Source organism: Pithys albifrons, chromosome 1 (assembly GCF_047495875.1).
Source record: "Pithys albifrons albifrons isolate INPA30051 chromosome 1, PitAlb_v1, whole genome shotgun sequence".
In the NCBI taxonomy this organism is placed as follows: Eukaryota; Metazoa; Chordata; class Aves; order Passeriformes; family Thamnophilidae; genus Pithys; species Pithys albifrons.
In genome coordinates this window covers 98,454,218-98,473,379 of record NC_092458.1, presented here as the reverse complement: position 1 = coordinate 98,473,379, position 19,162 = coordinate 98,454,218, and the positions used below count along the sequence as shown (strand labels likewise).

Genomic DNA, 19,162 nt, shown 5'->3' with positions numbered 1-19,162 from the left:
GGAGGCTTTAGCTACATAAAGACGATCAGAGTATATTTAAAAAGTAAATACCCAACAATTTTTCCACCAAGGAATACTTCAAACAGCTCACTTGTGCCATGAGAACATTGTACTCTCACATAAATTGTGCAAATATTTTCAGAAGTCAAACTTTTACACTGCTGCTACTTTCAAGATTTACAGATTAAACTGAGCAGCACACATATACATTTATATACATAAACACAATTGCAGCTATAAGAAAGTTGACCAGCTACATCTTTTTTACTCACATTCTATAGCAAAGGAGGTAAAGCCAATACTTCACTATTCCAAATTTTACAATTTATCTCACCTTCTGACAGAAGTTCAGATTTTGAAGAGAAAAAAAAAAACAACCCATCTATGTGACTGTTTAACCTGAACTTAGTTTATATAACTCCAAAATGTTTCAAGTCTCAGAAATAGTTTAAAGCTTAAGTGCCAACTACCACATCTTTAATTTGGAAAAGTTATCTCTTCTTTAAATCTCCGTACAGTTATTATTTAACTAGCTTAAGTTGCAGAACAATTCAGCTAATAGTTCAAGCTAGCAAGCTTATTACTGAGCAGATATTCAGGGCTCTCCAAGACTCAAGATTCTAAGACATATTTGACACAGAGAATCCCACTCAAGAGTCTGTATTTTGCTCAGAGATTGTACTCTAATAAACAAGCTACGTCTACTCCAAAACAAAGCTTTTAGAGGCTTACAATGCACAAGATTCTGAAGAACAAGATACTTCAAGGCCACACTACTCAGGTCCTTAACTGATCCAAAGTACTGGCACACAGGACGTACATTTACTATTTTAATAAAGCCAAGCTCTCCTGCTCTTGAAATCTAATACTGAAATCTGACATGCTTCACTTTAACAATACTGAAGTCCTTTCTTACTATCACTTGCAAAAAACCTTAAGGATACCCTTTGTTTTCATTTAGTAATCAAGATGTTATTTTTTAGCTTCTGAAGGTAAACAGCATCACAGAATTTTCTCACATTATTTAGATTTGTTTAAGTTTTTACAGATCTTTCCCTCTTCTTTTTGCTCATTTGGAAGATGTAAGATTGACCTGTACTATTCCACGTGCAGCCTGATGACATTGCCATCTCAGGTACCTTTACATGATTCCATTTTAGCTAAGTCCCTATGCACTCATTTTTGATCACAGTGATCCAATCCACGCTGGCAATCAAGAATCTTACTTGAAACAGCAAGGCACTGACACTTCTCATGTAACTTGATGAAAAGAAGGTTGAAGAGTGAACAAAACAAATCCCTAAGGCTTACTTCTAGCATTAAAATCCACAGAAATAGGTGCTATTAAATACCAACCATGACAACAGAAGCTGTTCGCTAGTAATTCTTAAACCAAAGTTCTCTCGCTAACTGAAAAAAAGATACTGAAGAATTATAGGGTCTTCAAAGACCTTAAAACAACAAAGTATTAATGCTATGAAATCACAGAGCACTTTCCACACTTCCAGGCTTATTATTTGCTGTAACGAACGGCAGATTTAGATATTTTCTATATGGAGTGCCATGCACAAGTAATTATAAAAGCAATGCATTTTGTTACCTGCTTAAGAGCACACCTCTGGCAACACAGGGAGACCACACCGACACTTTCTAGCCACTGACTTCCCACAAGCTGTCAACTATTTCCACAAGACAATAAAGCCAAACTACAGAAGAGCAGAAAACTGCAGTTTTTCCCTCTATCAGCAAGTTATTCAGCTCAGATCTGGCCTTAGCACACACTAAGGGCAGGGAAACTAAGAAGAGTTCCAATCAAGAATGGAGCAGAGCAACCAGAACATCCCCCTTTGGTGACAGCAAGTTGCTATGTCAGCAGAATCTTCCAGGAAAACTCTTAAGGTCAGGCTAAGCATTATTGTTATGTCAGTATAATTTCAAATGACATCAGAAAGCTTGGACTTATTCTTCCAGTCCTCTTCCTCCTGTGCCAGCACTCACCAGCTATCTGAGACCACAACCCACATAAACTCTTATTCTCTTCCCGACACCTTCAGAATTAGCTCTGTCAATCATAAGTGGCGATGTAACTGAGCCAACGAGCACAGTCACACAATCCACTGGTATTTTCAGATTTGTTTAGCTGGAAAAGAAAATCCGTTAAGGGCATTGCAGAAAGCAAGCTGAAACCTCAGCTTGAGGTTTTATAAAAATATATGCTTAAATGACTAGGAAGAAGTCAGTGTGTGTCTTTTGAGTACCAGGGTATGATAAAATTACTGTGTCAAAAAAAGCTCAGAACCAATGAATGGAAGAGATTCAAGATTAAGTAGTATAAAATGCCTCAACACTAGCTTCCAGTTAGAACTGTTAAGCAAGTACTTAGGAAAAAAAGTGCACTCACATGAAAGAGATAGTATTATAACCCAGTGCTCCTCTTGCCTAAGGATCTGCTTTATCACAATCCTTACTTAAAGTGGAGTGCTAGTTTGTCAATTAATTTTTTGGGGGGAAGTGAGCTGAGAATAGAAACAAGGCACAAGTTAGCTTCTATAAGCATTAATCATAATAATATAAGTTTTATCATAATAATATAGGTGGCATGCAAAAGCCTGCCAGAACGCACCACAATAACCAATTATCTGCAAGACTCATTTTCAACACATAAAAAACCAAAACAGATTAAAAAAGGTATTTTAATCCACTGAAACACCAAGTTTCACAAGTAGTTACAACTCAGTTTAACACTAACATAGCTTGAGACCAACTCCTACAGTCATGAGTTGGAGCTTCAAAGCATATCTCTGACCTTAATGTCAGACATGGCTGTTACCCACCATTCTTGTTTCATAATGTCATTTTTGTATGTTACCTGGTGCTTCTGTTTTAGTTTCACCAACTCCACAAAAGACAGTGACTGTGCCCCTGCACATGCTGCTTCCTACCATTCTGCACAGATCTTTAGTATCCAGCAGCAGGAAACTAAATACAATCTAAGAAGACTAGAGGAAGTTATAAAAGAATGTTAGGCTCATTATTCAAATTCAATTGTGAGGGACATTCTTAGGAAACTAATTTTATAAGGTTAAAGGTTTAAATCTAACTACTCACTAAGAAGGTTTACAAGGTCCTGCAAACTTTGAAACTTCATCTGGAATTTCAATTTAAACCATATTGACATGGATGTTCAGTTTACGTGTTTTTATATTATAATCTCACACACACATATTAACACATTGCGAATTAAGACATTCATGGTTACCCTAATACTAAGCTTTCAGATGTTTACAAAAACATCCTGAACTAGTAAGTCAGGCACACTATGAGGCAGCTGGAGGTTCTTCCATAATGAATATTTCCAACTGTTTAATTAAATCTTGCAATCCCACCTCCTTTAAAAGGAAATAAGCAAGACAAGGTACTCTTTTTCCAACAAACGGGCCAGGCTCAAAAACAGAACTGGAGGAGAACATCTTCCTTAGTCCCATTCCCCTAAAAAACTAGTAGTAAGAGCAAACAAGTAGTTCAAAAGTTAGCCATAGAAATACACACCACTAACAAACACAATACACTCCCTAACCAACACAAAATGCTTCACATTCCTGTTTAAATAAATTGAAATCCCTGAGTACCAGAGCAATAGGCATAAATAAGCTACAAGAAAAGCAGAAGAGGCTAAAATGAGCAGTCCTTAATGTAACTGAAACCTCTGACTGGAAAGTTTGTTAGAGAGTTCCAGATGATAATCTTTTGAAACATGGAAGTTGAGTTAATAGTTCTGACAAACTGATCTTATCAAAAAGGTTAAAGTCATCCTATAAGCACACAACCAAACTAACAGATACAGCAGAAGGTCAAAAGAAGCATTGTACTTCAGAGTCTCAGTGATGCTGCCACCTAACTGTATTGCATACAGAAGAGCAAGTGAAGTTCTATACACAAACCTTTCCCAGGCAGGCAGAAGAAAACTTCAAGTTGTAGCAGGTCCAAATTGAAATAGCAGTCAGCACGAACAAGTAGAAGTTACACAGGCAGGATGTTAAACAACTGGTTAGAGAGCAAAGACTGTTCTGAAGCTACAGCAAATATATGGTGATTACACTTCAAGAATTGAAAGTGACACTCTAGAATATGCTAATATAGAAGTAAACCCTCTGCTCTAGTCAACATCACTGAGGCTCCATCTGGAGTTGTTCAGCTTGTACGTCATAAATCAGCCATCTAGGGTCTGAAAGCAGTGTGTGCTCAAAGGCCTGGAAAACACAACCTACAAGAAAGGATGGAAGAACTGATTGTTATTCTCCAAGAAGGTAACCTAATAAAGGTTCTAAAGTATTTGCACTGCAAAAAGAGAATGCCTACAATACTAAGCATGCCTGTCAAGGTTAGGTAGGAGCTAAATCAAAGCAACAATATGAAAACAAAACAAACAAAAAATCCCAAACAAAAAAAGCACAAAAACCCCTGCAAAAACAAAACTACAAAACCACAAGGAAAAGCAATAAAGCCCACTGAAATAAAGAACACCTTTGATGCTACAAAGTGAATTCCTCCAATGAACACGCTGGCCAAAATCCATAACCTTTAGAAAGGTTTGATATTTAGTAATTAAAAGAACCAAACACCCAAACTAACCTAAGCTGATTCTGAAATGGCGTAGAGACATGATCAAAGATTTTGCTGGTCTCATTACTGTAAGATTATTAACAGATATTCTTAGTAAAGTCTGGTCTGCAAATTCTTGTTAGCCAATATAACACAAACACTGATGGACTCAGAAGTTCTCCTTTCAGATTTATTTGCAACATTCCATTCAATACACTGATACCACCTGCTCTCCCACGACCATGTGCCTCACCCAGACCTCACTACTGTGAGAAGACTTCAGAATACTCTGCTTTTAGAATTCTCATTCCCAGTCCTCTTCCTACTAACCTGCTGTTTTTTCATCTGTGTTTCAAGACTATCCTTACTTGCTTTGCAAATAAAAAAAGTAACTCAACTACATATGAAGAAATTACTGAAAACGCAAAGAAGAAATTAACTCAGAAGACATACAGGGTAGCAGATTTATTTAATTTTTAATGCTCAGTTAGTAGCACTTAAAATACATTATGAAACCATGAGTTCTGTGCTCAAGAACACCAGTGCTTTCAGTTAGCATATATTTACTTAAGGCAGAGCACTTTCAGTTACTTTTTCATCTTCAGGTCTATTGCATTTGGGTTTTACATGAATATTACGCCCTGTTCAAACAAATAGATACTTTCTTATTAAATGTATTTTTCATTTCTTTCTATTTGCATCATTTTATTCTTTTCAGTAAAGGTTCTCTTCATCAGAGCTCACAGCTCACAGCAGATCACCAGTCTTCTCCAGCACCACTTATTTTCTGTATTCTGATCCACAAGCAGATATTCATCTTTCGTCACATTTTTTGTAAAAAACTTCTAGCTCTTCAAAGTTCTCAACTGAGACACTGTGGCATACTAAAATCATTCCTTAGAAATTAGTCTCATTCTCAGCAACTAATAAGACTTGGGAGAAACAATAGCCTTCAGTTTTGAGAAAAGTAACTTCTTCTGCATAAGTTCAATAATAAGTTGTGTTATAAAACCTGATATTTAGACATAAGTCTTGCTTGTTTAAAATTTATTTTAAAAGCTCAATTTCTTAATTCATTAGGAGGGCTGTGAATTCAAGGCAACAAAAGAAGTTCCATTCAGGAGATACAGTTTTAGTCAGCTGGTGCTTCAGCTTTTCTGACTTCTGTAAATCAAGTACACAGAACTTCCCTGGCCTTTAAGTCATGTCCATCACCTACGACTAAATATCTTTCAATACAGCAACTACATACATCATACAACAATCAACACTTTGCAGACATCAATTTATTCCGAAGACGTTTCAAATCTAGTACACTTTTCAGAGCTAAGTCTAGAAATTCCACTTCAAGTTGAAAGTGGATGCCATCGCAACACTGTTGCAGAGGACATTCTTCAAAACAATGCACTACCTAGTTCTTGTGTTGTACAGGCAGTTGCAGCTGCCTGCAAGCAAGACCTTTGGCAAAGTTCACAAAACCATCACAAAGTCAAGGCCCTGTTTCCAACTATACAAATACTATATATTTATAATAAATAATACGTATGAAATTTAATACTTGCCTCCACAAAGGACAGTTCATGGGCATCAGTGAACATCCATCTACACCTCAGCTTGTTTAACTATTCAATCACTCAGTTTCATAAAGTCCTCCAAAACCCTGTGTAATTCATCTTTATTCCAACTTGCTATTATCGACTAATATTTATGTATAATTAGGGCACCTCATACTCCAGAAAATGCAATAGACAGGATCCTTCTATCCTCCAGCACCACCTTGAACTATAGATTCCACCATAAGAATTCCATCCAGGAAAAGGGCCTAGGAAGACCACAGAGACTGATGACTGAAAGTCTGGTCAGATAAATATCCTCCCACTTCCTTTCAGACTTCAGACCTCTCCACTCCTTATTTGGAAAAACAATTTAATGCTATTGAATGTTATCACAATATTCTTTTTTTTTTTTTTTGAGAGGAAGAGAAGAATTGGGGATGAAGGATTGGGCACTAAAAACAGAAGTCTAAGGAGTTACTGGCCATCATTTCTGCTTCATTTCAAAATCTTGTAGTTACAACACAACAGCATAGTCTCTCCCATGTAGCCACAAACTTGTGAAAACGTGGGTTGGTATTCCAGATGCCACACAAGTCCAACAAACAACTTCCCTTCCAAGTTTCACTTTTCTGCTACACATCATTCAATACATAGACTTCCATTCTATGAGAATAACTACAATATGTATCTTGCTAGATTATCCAGAAAGCTCACGTCTATTCCACAGTCTAAGTTACGAGCAGCACAACATTCTTGACTTAATCACTATGATTTCATTTGTCAGACCAAAATATTCAAATTCAGGTCCCAGGAATCACTATTCATCAACACCAACTTGTAGAGGAGGGAGGAAAAAAAGGCAAAAAAAAGACAAAAAATGCTTTCACAGAAAGTCTGTGAAAAGCCTCCAAAGTGCTCAACAAGTCATGCCCAACACAGGTATAAGCTATAGTGGTCCATCCAGGTCACCTAGTAATTACCACAAACACAAGTGAAGTCCTAGGTACAGGTTTCTTCCTAACACATTTATCACTGGCAAAGGCAAACAAGCTCTAGTATTGATGCAGAGAACAAGGATTTCACATAGGTAAGAGGCAAGGGACCTCTAGAGGCTACTCAGTCCTGCTTAAAGTAGGTCCAGTTATATCAGACTGCTTGGAGACTCATCCAGTCAATATCATCATAGAACAGTATTTATTCTTCAATCACTTTGTGTATCTCCTCCCTCACAGAGGAGAACTTTTTGCTTATATTAGTTTAGGATTTTCCACACTCCAGCAGGCCTATGAAATTCGTAATGTAACCAAGAATGAAGTTTTAAGCACAAATTTGGGATAATTAAAAAACCCTGCGTAGTGCGATTTAGCCATTTTGGCGAGAACAAGGTAAATGTAAAAATACTGTTGCATTAACATTTCTGTCTTTAGTAGGATATTACTCTTACACAGAAACAATAAAGCAAAAATTCAAGTAATGTGGAAATGGACATCACTCCAACTTTCAATGAAGAAAGGAACACAGCATAATGAGAGAGACTGCCCACTACATTTAGTGGTGTGAGCATACACAGTCCTTACAAAAAGCTCAAGGACAAGCTATCAAAAAATTCTGTACAAGCAGAAATACTGAATTGCTTAAAATTAACACAAAGTTAACAGGATTTTGGGGGTTCTGAGGAGTTTTTGTTTTGGTTTTTCTGTGAAATTAAGTAAGGACCTGGAATTCTGCTAAGTGTACAGCAACAGTTGTAAACACTCAGCATTCCCTGCCCCCAAGCGCTTTACCTCCTACACTGAAACCAGAAAGTTGTTAAAAACTGGCCACGAACACTGATGTGTATGACGTCCTTCCAGATGAAGGAACAAGACCTTTCATCCCTAGGAAAGCCTCGATTCCCTTTAGCACACCATTCCTTCCTTTTTCATATGTTGTCATTCCACATACCACCTACTCTCCAGAGAACTGAGGTCTGGGGGAGGAGAAGGTCAGTTGTACTTTGCACTAAGTAGCAAAGTCTCCAGTAAGTTCAGAAAGATAGCTAAACATTAACTTCACATTTTCAATTACCTATAAAGTTTGAATGTTATCTGCCAATATTGAACAACTGTGGCCTTACAATGAAATATAAAGTAAACGCATTCTGTTAGGAGCAGCAAATCTCAGCTGTCCATGAGACGCCCTGATGAGTTAACAGTTACATTACAAAGTTATGCGATGCCTGCTGCCCTCCTGCACTGCTGACACCGCTGGCTTTTTTTTTAGCTCTTAAGGCCACCCTCCACTGCAAGCTATTCCAGGAAGTTAACCCTTTTTTGTCCAGGAGCTGCATCATGACAGTAAGCCTAGGGAATGCTGTTTAATAGCTGCTTGATTTACTGCCAAACTATACTTGCAGTATGTGTCACACTGTCACCCAGCTCTGTGCTTTAAGGGACTGGTCTTATTGGCTATTTGTTGAAGTACAGAAGAAACGTAGGCAGACCTTTAACAAATCCTCTGTTACAACTTTAGGATTGGGATCCAATTTTAAAGTCAGCTTTTAGCAGCCAAATTGCTTTATAGGGAAACTTATTTCAGACTTCACTTGGATATTTTAATCTAGATAGAAGATTTCCAACTACTTCTATTTTTCTTCCAGGATTAATTATATAATTGCAGTATACCAGCTCCTGCCTACCCATGTGCCATATGAGGGTCATCATTTAGACTGAAGGGCACTTCTGGAGGTTATCCAATCCGATCCCTAACTGAAAGCAGGACCAACTTTGAAGTCGGATCAAGTTGCTCAGGGTCATACCATAGTCAGGTTCTGAATATTTTCAGGGACAGAAATTCCACAACCTGTTTCAGTGCTTCATTGTCTGTGTGCGAAAACATAAAGCCAACCTATTAGAAACATCTCCCTCCTCCACTGTAGGTTGTGTCTGCTGCCTCTTATCCTTTTCTTGTGCATAGTTAAGGAGAGTCGGCTTTTCATTTTCCCTCTCACTACCTATTAAAGTCAGAGCCAGCAGTGAGGATCCTCACTTCAGACATTTCTCAAAGCTGAACAAACTCACTTCTCAAGCCTTCTTCACAATCATATGCTGCCAAGTCCTTATCCTAGCGGCCTTTCACAGGCACCTCAGCTTCTTCGTTGTTTTGGGGAGTACAAAACTCTCCATGGTACTTCTGATCCAGTCTCACAAGCTCCAAATAGTAGAGAATAATTGCTTCTTTCAACTGGCTGGCCACACCCAGTGTGCTCTGCACCTTTTGCACCACAAAGGTACATACTGACCCACAAGGACCCTTACGTTCTTTCCTGTAAAGGTACTTTTCACCAATTGGCATCACATCTGTGCTGCTGTATGTGGTCATTCTGCTCCACAGAGACTTGGCTTGTTATTTGCTTTTACATTTCACAAGGTTTCCAACAGTTATTTCTCCAGCCTGCAGATATCCCACTCAATTAGCCCTAGTCTCCAGCAGAACAATTGACCCTCACGGTCTCGAAGAATCCACACGTTTGCTCTAAGTACCTTAGTGACCTGGAAGAGGGGTCGGAATGCAGACAAACTGCCTCTGCACTGATGCCACCAGTAATAAGTCTCCAGGTGGACTTCATACACCTGATCAGAACTTCTCAAGTTCGGCACTACACACAATTTTTTATCCACTTAATAATTCACCTCCCAAACCACATCTCACCAGTTGGGCTACAATTACATTTTAGGAAATCTTATTATAATCTTTTTAAGATTAATAACACTGTTCTTTCTTTGTCCACAGTCTTGTCTTATGTACTTACAGCAATAAATTCAGGACCTTCTTCTGCTGGAGTCTCAAGCTGTGGAGACACCACCGTGCCTGCTCTTCCACACTGCACTTCAGTTTTTACCTTATCTCTAGCCACATCAATTTATCAAACCTAAGCCATGCTTCTTGAGTCTCAGATAATAGAGCTGTAGAGTAGCTCTGGAAATTCATTACCAAAAGAACTTTTGCTAACAGCTCCACAGAATCCCACATACCTCACCTCCTTCTGTACGGTGGAACACTGCAGAATCTTTCAAAGATATTAAAAGAAACTTACACAAAAATTCTGATTTGTCAGAAGGTAACGTAAGTTGTTAAATGTTTACATGAAAACACTGATGCAACATCTGTGATAACTGATCTGGTTACAGTAAGTCTTACTATTTTACAGCTATTGAACTTACCAGTTGTGTTACACATATAGAATCATAGAATGACTTGGGTTGCAAGGGACGGACCTTAAAGTTTGTCGTGTTCCAGTCTCCTGCCATGTAAGCTGCGTGCAAAAGCCTGAAGTACCTCTCATACCACAAATTGATAAAACACAACTACACAGAACTTAATATACTTCTCCCTACATAGGATATCCTGGATAAATGGGTATACTGCACTTGCTACTAACCACAGGTAGACTATTTTATGCTACCTCAGCTACCAATAACACACTGAAACTTTCAACAGGATGCATTTAAATTTCCAAAGAAGTGATTAATATTATGGTCACAACCATCACATGTTTTCTTTAGAACTCTACTTCTCTTTAAAGTACCTTAATGAAGTCATAAGAACATGACTTCTATTTCAAGAAAGTTTACCTTTTGGAGTCAGAAGTGCATTCAAGTGTTTAAAACACAGAAATAGCATCACTGGTGAAGGGCTGAGAAGTGGGGTTTTATAATGCAATTATCAATCTTTACAAATACATTAAAAATGGTATTAAGCTTAATAGCCCTTGACTTTGCTTCTTCAACCTCTAGTAAGGATCTTTAACAGAGTTAACTAGTTGTTTTATTGCAGCAATGGTCAACAGAGTATGTTGGAGAAATTAAAGAAATTTGAGGAAAAGAATTACCCCAAGTTAATACAACACAGAAGTCTTGCCCTCTCAGTTACTCTTGTCTTATGAAGAAGTTACTTGCATTTGACATAGTTTAAGTTACATTTGACTCAAGTTATTATTGTTTTACCAAATTATGTACACCAAAAAGAATTAAGCAAAGCTAGCTAATTACTCAACCTGAACATGATCTCAACTTTTTCATATTCTTTGTCCAGCATCCACTCACCCAATCAGCTCCTTTTAAGTGTATTTTCCCAGAACTGACTAGTTTTTAGCTTAACCACCTGAAGCACAGGTGCTTTTTTAAGTAAACAGGCAACATAAGTGGGCAAAAAATGCGCACACAAAACAGGACTAAGAAAACTTTAAGTCTAATACTAACCTGTTATATTCTACCTCAAGGGCTAATGGAAATAACAAATCCAAAAGTAACTAATAAATTAATCAAGCTAGCTCAGGTGTTTGTTTTTTTTACTCCTCTGTACACACATCAATGTAGAGACCTGTTTGACTAGTCTTTACTGACCTTTAGCAGAAGATTGCCATTTCAGTGACTCCAAATTTTGCACATGCCACTGCACGCCAGGGACAGCACCAGTACCTGCTAAGCATTTGAAACAGTCACTTAAGGAAAACATTCTGTTCTGTACAAACTAATTCCAGGACTAGTTTAAAAACTATCATGTTATACCAGCCTTGACTAATAGAAAAGGAGAAAACAATGAATCCCTGTAGACATATAAAGTTATCTTAAATACCAGATAATGAAAATCTGATATAAAAGGAGGGCAGGGGGAGAAATTGCTGCAGATAATCCTAATACACTAGTCAACACAAGACAGAATGAAGGCTAGTCAAGTGTAGCCTAAGAACAAGTAAACATGCTATTCTAAAGTATTGGAAAATTTAAAATGCTTTTATTTCTGAATACTACTTGATAAACAACTGCAAAGCCATAAAAATACTAAACAGAAAAATGCAGTAGTGATAAAAGAGGAGAGTCTGGAAAGTTGTTTCTACTTTTCACTACCTGTACTAAAAGTGACCTTCTCACCAACATGCCAGTGATAAACTTGAGCTACCTTAATGATCACCCACACTTGGAAAATCTAAGGATAGAGGACAGAAACAGAAGTTTCAGGAATTTTAATTCTTTTTTGTTGTTGTTCTTGCTACTAATTTTCTGCTATTGCTAACTTGTGGACAGAAAGACTAATTCTTGAGTTCACATTTCAAACATTTCCAACTCTTAACAGTTAATTACCTGAAAGTATGAGGAGAAAAATAACTCCTGAAGCATTCATGTATTGGATAATACAGGAAAGTTATTTTTGTGATTTTACTATGACTTGGAAGTTGTGCTAGGCCTTAAAGCTCTTCATCATGAGCCTGTGTACTAAGTTGTGTAATAAGCAGCCACTGGCTCAGTTTTTCTAGAACCAGTGTAAGTATTGGCCATGAGCCCCCTCAAGTCTTACTCATACATACCTACACTTCTTTTCGCATCCAGGGGAGTAAGACAAGCTTTCACCTAACAGCTTTTTCATCTCTCCCCATTTTATAGACTGAAATACAGTAATTATTTTCCCTGACAAGGTCTTTACTGCACATTTCACTCTTTAATTGCTTCTCAAATACTTCCTTGTATTTTATCCACATCCAGCTATTCCCATCTTTTCTTTCTTAGCACTTCTTGTGATTTCTTCCCACACTAACATGATTCTCTTTTCTAAACAATGCCTTTGCTTTCTAACCAGGAATAAAGAATAATGCTAATGACCCCTTTAACAAGAAAGCTTGATCAACCTATCTCATGCCTAATGAAGTAATTCATCATCTTCTCCATCATCTCAATAAAAATACAGTACTGCACTTCAGACAGCTATGACCTCTGACCCACTGAATACAACTGCCCTTCAAGTAAGTACTTCTAAAAAACATTGCTTTAGACAGGCTAATCCTACAAAAAAACTCCCACAGATACACAGAATGGCTTTGGTAAAAAGGTACCTTTAAAGAATATACACCTCCTCCTCGTCAAACAACAACAAAACCAAACAACACATGGCGTAACACCTTAATAATAATTAAGTAATTGCAACTATACCTATTCTTCACTAAGAAAATGTGGTCACAATTTATATCCAACTATCAGGTTTCTTAGAAAATTCCTCACAGGAACTTCTGCATTACTGTCCCCACACCAATCAGTATAGCAGTCATCAGAGAAAAGAACATAAAAAGTTGAAATAATCCTGATTCAAAACAACACATTCATTCAAAGCTGGAAACAAGAAATCCAAGTACAAACACAAACAGTGCTAGAGCAAAGTAATCTGTCATCACACAGCCCACCTGTAAAAGGAAACATACCAGAGCTCCAGAGCAAGCAGAGAACAGACAATCTCAGTGCACTCACTTCTTTGCACACTTATCTAACCAGTATGCAGCTGTACCTTCTGATAAAGAACTTGGTTTGGACAAAGCTGCATTCAACCACAGAAAAGCAAGTCAGGGCTCCTCCACAGCACCAGTCTGGTGTAATATTGGAGGGAAAGTAGTACTCTTAAGTTTATTGCTCTTCAACAGATAACCACAACACTAAAAAAGGGCAACACTAAAAGAGACAACATTTACTAACAGCACTGCACATAGCCAGCACTTAGTAAGATTATCTTCTAACAGTCTGTGTAACAGGTTTTCTACTTCTCTTACCCTACTTGTATTCACTACTGATTTTGTTTCTACAAACTGAGATTTAGACTTTTGATTCTAGAGCTTATTTTTCCTTTGAGCTCCACAAATGCTCCACTCATTAGCTCCACACGTGGATTGCTGAAAGCAACACCCACAACTCCTTTTCTCTTTTCACATCAGATGCAATTTACACCTGTGATTTTGCGTACCATAAAAGCTCTACTACAGGCACTTGAATGGTAATCAGCTGGTACAGGTGCTCTGTAAAGGTAACATATTTTTGCTTCTTCTGCTACAGAACAGTCCTTTGTTTCTCAATATCACCCTGGCAGCAATACTACATAAAAGAGATGGGGAAAAAAACAACCTAGATGTGACCATATTTCTAAACAGGATACTTGACTCTAATCTCATAATAAATAAATCCTGCTAGAACCACCTTTTGTTCAGTATCAAACAATATTCATATTTCATTACATAAAAATAATTTAAAGAGGCAAGAGAAACACAATTTAAATCAAGTAACTGTTCATCCGTTATGTAGCATAAATGGATAAAAATCCATCACGATTCTCTCCAAGTGTTCAGATTTTAACTAAAATAACATTGTACTTCATTTCCCTATACATGGGAGCTCTTGCACAGCAGAAGCATCACAACGTAACAGTAATCTTGAACATGACAGACCTACCACAAGGAAACAGAGTTAAGAACCATTTCAAAACAGCACACATCATAATCTAACAAGTTTTCCTGAAGTACAGACTGGGCAAACTTGTGGCAGCTTTTGGGGGGTTTTTTTGCTAATTCAGATTTAAACCCTCCTATTTGAAGTTACTCTTATTTCTACCACTGCAGTTGCTCTGATTCTTCACACAGCAGTTTCACACACTACCCAAATGACTACATAGCTCACCATCACTTCATTCTTTCTAACTTCTCAAATACCTTCCATAATGTTCGTATTCCTTCTCTAACTATTGTCGTAGACTGACCTAATGTTTTACAAAAAGTGCATTCCTCTCCATATAATTAAAAAAAAAACCGCAAAAGCATATTCAGACACAAATTTCTAAACTACTATCATTGACTATGATATGAATACAATGAGGAAAAAATATATTTTGTTGTCTTTCTGAACACACTACCACTTTTTCCCATTTCGAAAGCAGTAACCTGGTTTGCTTAACCTCCTGTTTTTGCCATGACTTGACCTGAAAAATCAGCAAAAAAATTCAGAGTCAAACAGACTGTTTTGATCAATAGTTACATGTGAATTTTCTCTTTTTAAAATTTTTATACATCATACACTGTATACTTATACTATCCACATCTTTATAATCCAGTCCTTCCAGCTCCACTACCATTCTGGAGTTCTGTAGTCCAAGCTGCTTTAAGAAAAAAAATTAATGGAAACTTAAAAAAATACATGCCACACACAATTTTTTTAGCCTTACTTAAAAACTTAACCAACAATTCAAATTGAAAAAAAACTATTTCCTCAGTGAAATCTCTAAAAAATGCATCTTGAATATCTTTCCTTTTTATTCATGTCCCTTTATGATTTTGCTAATTTTTAATTCATACATTCCAGAACACTTTGCAAAAATCTTTTTACTGTGTACGAACTAGCAAGGCATTGAAATTATGAGGAATTTATTTAATAACACACAGATTCTCATTTACAGCATAGCTGAAAAGTATCTATCACAATGCAAAATTATTTTGTAGATTTAAGATTATGTTTCCTATGGATGCCACACACCTTCCCTAGTTCAAAGCCATACTAATTTGATAATATCTACTTCACTGAATCACGCACTGTTTGACTGAGAGGTGGAACAATAACTTGTACATGTAACCTGAATCCAATAGTCTTGCTTTCCTATAAAGAGCAGTATTTACTAAAGAGGTCTATTTCTAGTCAAAAATCCAGAAGTTGCCGTTATTTCAGATTCCTGATACATTTTCTCTTTGTTCCCCCCTTCAGGTGAACATTGAGGGCTTTTTGGCAATATTTCTCTAAGGAATTACAAATCAAGTAACTCATCGTTTTTAAGTATCACACAAAATGATTGCATAAAAATTGATTTTATTTTTTAGTGGCATTATTCTACTAGGGTTTGTATTTTTTGTGGTACCATTTTCAAATCTTCCTTTTGTTAGCATTATCAGAATTGGCCGACCAAAAGGAGGAAAGCAACGAAAAGTAATCAGCAGTTTTAGATTCCATCAACATATAATCATGCTCAAATTGTATTTAAGAGTACTCTTAAAAAAACAGTCATAACAAGAGTGTTCTTTCATACTCATATGTTACAGTTACAATGATAATTAAAACAATTGTGGGAAATTTCAAGTGGGAAAAAAAAACAACCTAAAGCCTAGAGATATTGACAAAACCCTCCCACCTTCCCCTGCTGCTTATTCCACAGTCCAAAAGTCACTTGTAGTTTTTGAGCTTTTCCCTTTCATCCAGAGTATATTTCAAAACTTTGTGCTTATTGCAACACAACATTGCCACTTCTGACAGATGTTCTGAAGTGTTATCAGTCAAGTTCACATATGCCAAAAAGAATCTGGGAAGACTGACATCCGAATTACACTCATCAAGACAAAACCAGTAAGTCACTGCATGACACCAGGCACGGATGCTCTTAACTTCATTGTTACTATTATCTTCACATTTAGATGCAAAAGTAGCTTGTCAAGGTTACGTCAAGTTTGCAGCTTCACTTTTTAATTGCAGAAGAGCAGAAATAACCCCCAAAATAAAGAGAGAGGACAAAAGTGCTAGTGCAAAAAGTTTGCCGACCCTATAAAAACTAAGTTTTCAAGCCTTAAAGTTTTGAAATGTGATGCCTTCTCAATATTAACAAAGTTAGTAACAATAATCTTTTTTGAAAGCTACATCATTGCCAGAGGGGGGAGACTATTACATGCAACCAACACAATCCTACAGCAACAGCACCTCATCGCCCTCCCTGAAAATCATTTCTCGGATACTATACAACTGCTTTATGGTGGCATAGCTCGCAAGTTCCTGGGTATTTTTATCACATGAACCTCCAGAGACTACCTCCTCTAACTTGTTCCTCCTTCATTAAAGAGGGAAGGGACACAGTGTCTTCTATAATAAAACATCCTTGCCAACTATTCATTGCTGCATTGGGAATACAACGGCAGGATGACCGGTTTCGATTTGCTCTCGCCCAGGTCCACTTTTATCTCCGCTCATCTTCCACTGCCGCAAAAAAATTACACCACGCACACTACACTGCATGCAGTACTAAACAAACAAGCAAACAAATAAATAAATTCCTGCTCAGTTTCTAACTGCTACGTCGTTTGTTTCCCACAGGAAGATGCATGAGAAGGGGAGGCGGTGATGGCATTTTCCTCCGAGTGATCACGCTGAGCCCCGCGGGGCCCCGCACCGCAGTGCCCCGGCAGCAGCTGCTCAGGATGCGGGTGATGTAGAGCGCACAAAGACATCTCACCAGCAGCGATGAGCGACCTCGCACCGAAACCAGCGCGGATCTCACCCTCGGTAACAGCGAACAACGACAAGAGCCAACAGCGGCAGAAGCGAGTACTATCCCAACCCCCAAGAGCACCTGGAGAACACCAGGACCCGTCCTTCTCAGAGGCAGAGAAAGCGGAAGTGCCGGCTGGAGAGCATCCGTGGATTCCCGCAAACAAGCGAAATTCCGCCGTTCAGGACGGGAATCAGGGCGGATAACCTGCCGCCCGCCGGGGGAAGTCCCAGCCCCGCCGCTGGCGGATAAACTTCCCCTGCTTGCCCCGCCCGGGCCGCGGCCACCCCAGCGGGACACCCGCTCTCCCGGCGGCGGCGGCGGCAGCTCCCGGGGGGAAGCGCCCACGGGTGTCCCCGGCGCGATGCGGCTTCGGCTCCGACCATGCCTCGCATCCCTCCCTCCTCCCCGATCCCGGCCACGTCCCGCCCGGTTCCCCCCTCGCAGCGCGCCAGCAGCCCCCGCCACCCCGCCCCGCCCCGCCGGACGCCACACAAACTTTCCCTCAACTCGGCCGCGTCCCCCGCCGCTCGGGTTTCTCTCCTCTTCCTCCACCCGTCCCCTCTCCCGTCCGCCACGGGGAAAAGTTCCACTTACTGCAGCAGAAGCGAGAGAAAACCAATCCCAGCAGCCCCAGCCCCGGCCCCGGAGACACCGCCGAGCGAAGCCGCCGCCGCCGCTGTCGCCACCGGGGGGAGGCACCGCCACCAGCCGCTAGGAAAAGTTCCCGGCGGGCGGGGGGAGCCGACGAAGGGGGGAAACCAGCGGCAGCCTCCGCAACGGCTTCGGCCCCTGCCATGCTCCGGGCTCGCCTCGCAGTCGCCGCCGCTACGACGCCCGGCCGGTCCCGCCCGGTCCCGCTGCCCGCGCCGGCGGTGCCTCCCCACACGGTGCGTGTGTCACTGAGCGGGGCGGGGCGCGCCGCTCCCGCCCGCCTCAGAGCGGGCCGCACCACCCGCCGCAGGGAAGGGGGGCCGAGGCAGGGTGGGAGGCGTGTGCCGTGAGCGTCCACCGCGACCCCCGCCACCACCTCCCCCCGCCCCGGCGCCAGTCGCCTCGCCCCCACCTTTCCCGCCCCGCTCTGTGGGACTCGCAGACGCGCCCCGCGCACGGGGGGTTCCGTAGGCTGGTAGGAGGGGGTACCACTGTGTCCTCCCCCGAGGGGCTGTTGGTACGTCCCGCCCCGCCCTGCCCCGCCCCTCCCGCCACCGCCCCGAGCGCAGCCGGGGGCGCGCGGAGGGACCGGGTCCTACCCCCGGCAGCCTCCGCCTCCTCCGCCGGGCCGAGCCGGGCCGAGCCGGGCTGAACGGCGCCTGCCTCGCGGGCTGAGGACTGGCCAGCAGCGCTCACTCCGGGCGGGGCTCCCGGGGGGCGGCGGGGAGCCGGCAGCATCCTGCTCCGGCGGGCGCCGGGCGTTCCCGGGCTTAGGGGAGCCGGCCGGGGCCGATCCCGGACTCCCGCGGATGGACGGGCCGGTTCCTTCTCGGCTAAGGCGCCTACCCGCTGTGCTGGAGCCCCACGCTGGGGCCACAGTGTCGGCGCCGTGATTTTCCCAACAATGAACTTTCCCGGCGTTGTCCCCTCGTAGCTGACGCCGCCCGTGGCACATCCCCCGTGCGGGGAGCCGTGTTTGCTGCCCAGCCACCAGCGACGGGCCGGCAGGGCCAACCGTGCCCACTGCACCTCTCAGCGCGGCTGGTGCGGCATCCCCGCCGCACACGAGGAGCATCGAGCGCTCGGGTACGAGGCGATGGGGACCTCATCGCAATCCCGCAACAGATGGCGGTATCCAGAGGCGGACTCTGGCAGAGCTAAGCGCTCTGAAATCATCTGGGAGCTAAGTGAGCCCACAACACAAATCACCGAGGGATACCAAATAGGGCCCTGTGCAGCCTTCGCAGAGGGGCCTGCAG

At 41.0% G+C, this 19,162-nt stretch overlaps 1 protein-coding gene across 4 annotated transcripts in view; it reads right to left on the bottom strand.

The window, feature by feature from the left end:
- The window catches only part of NECTIN3 (nectin cell adhesion molecule 3), a 62,682-nt gene extending 44,544 nt beyond the window's left edge, over window positions 1-18,138 (bottom strand). For 2 of the 4 annotated variants that reach the window (XM_071561994.1, XM_071561976.1), the window contains exons 1-2: window positions 17,847-18,138; window positions 11,543-11,620 (exon numbers count right to left, since the gene is read on the bottom strand). In XM_071561994.1, the coding sequence (XP_071418095.1) occupies window positions 11,543-11,620; window positions 17,847-18,048 (280 nt within the window). In that variant the 5' untranslated portion in view covers window positions 18,049-18,138. The remainder of the gene's footprint in view (window positions 1-11,542; window positions 11,621-17,846) is intronic. The other 2 variants (XM_071562004.1, XM_071561986.1) reach the window with 1 other exon arrangement.
- Window positions 18,139-19,162: the final 1,024 nt, after the last annotated feature.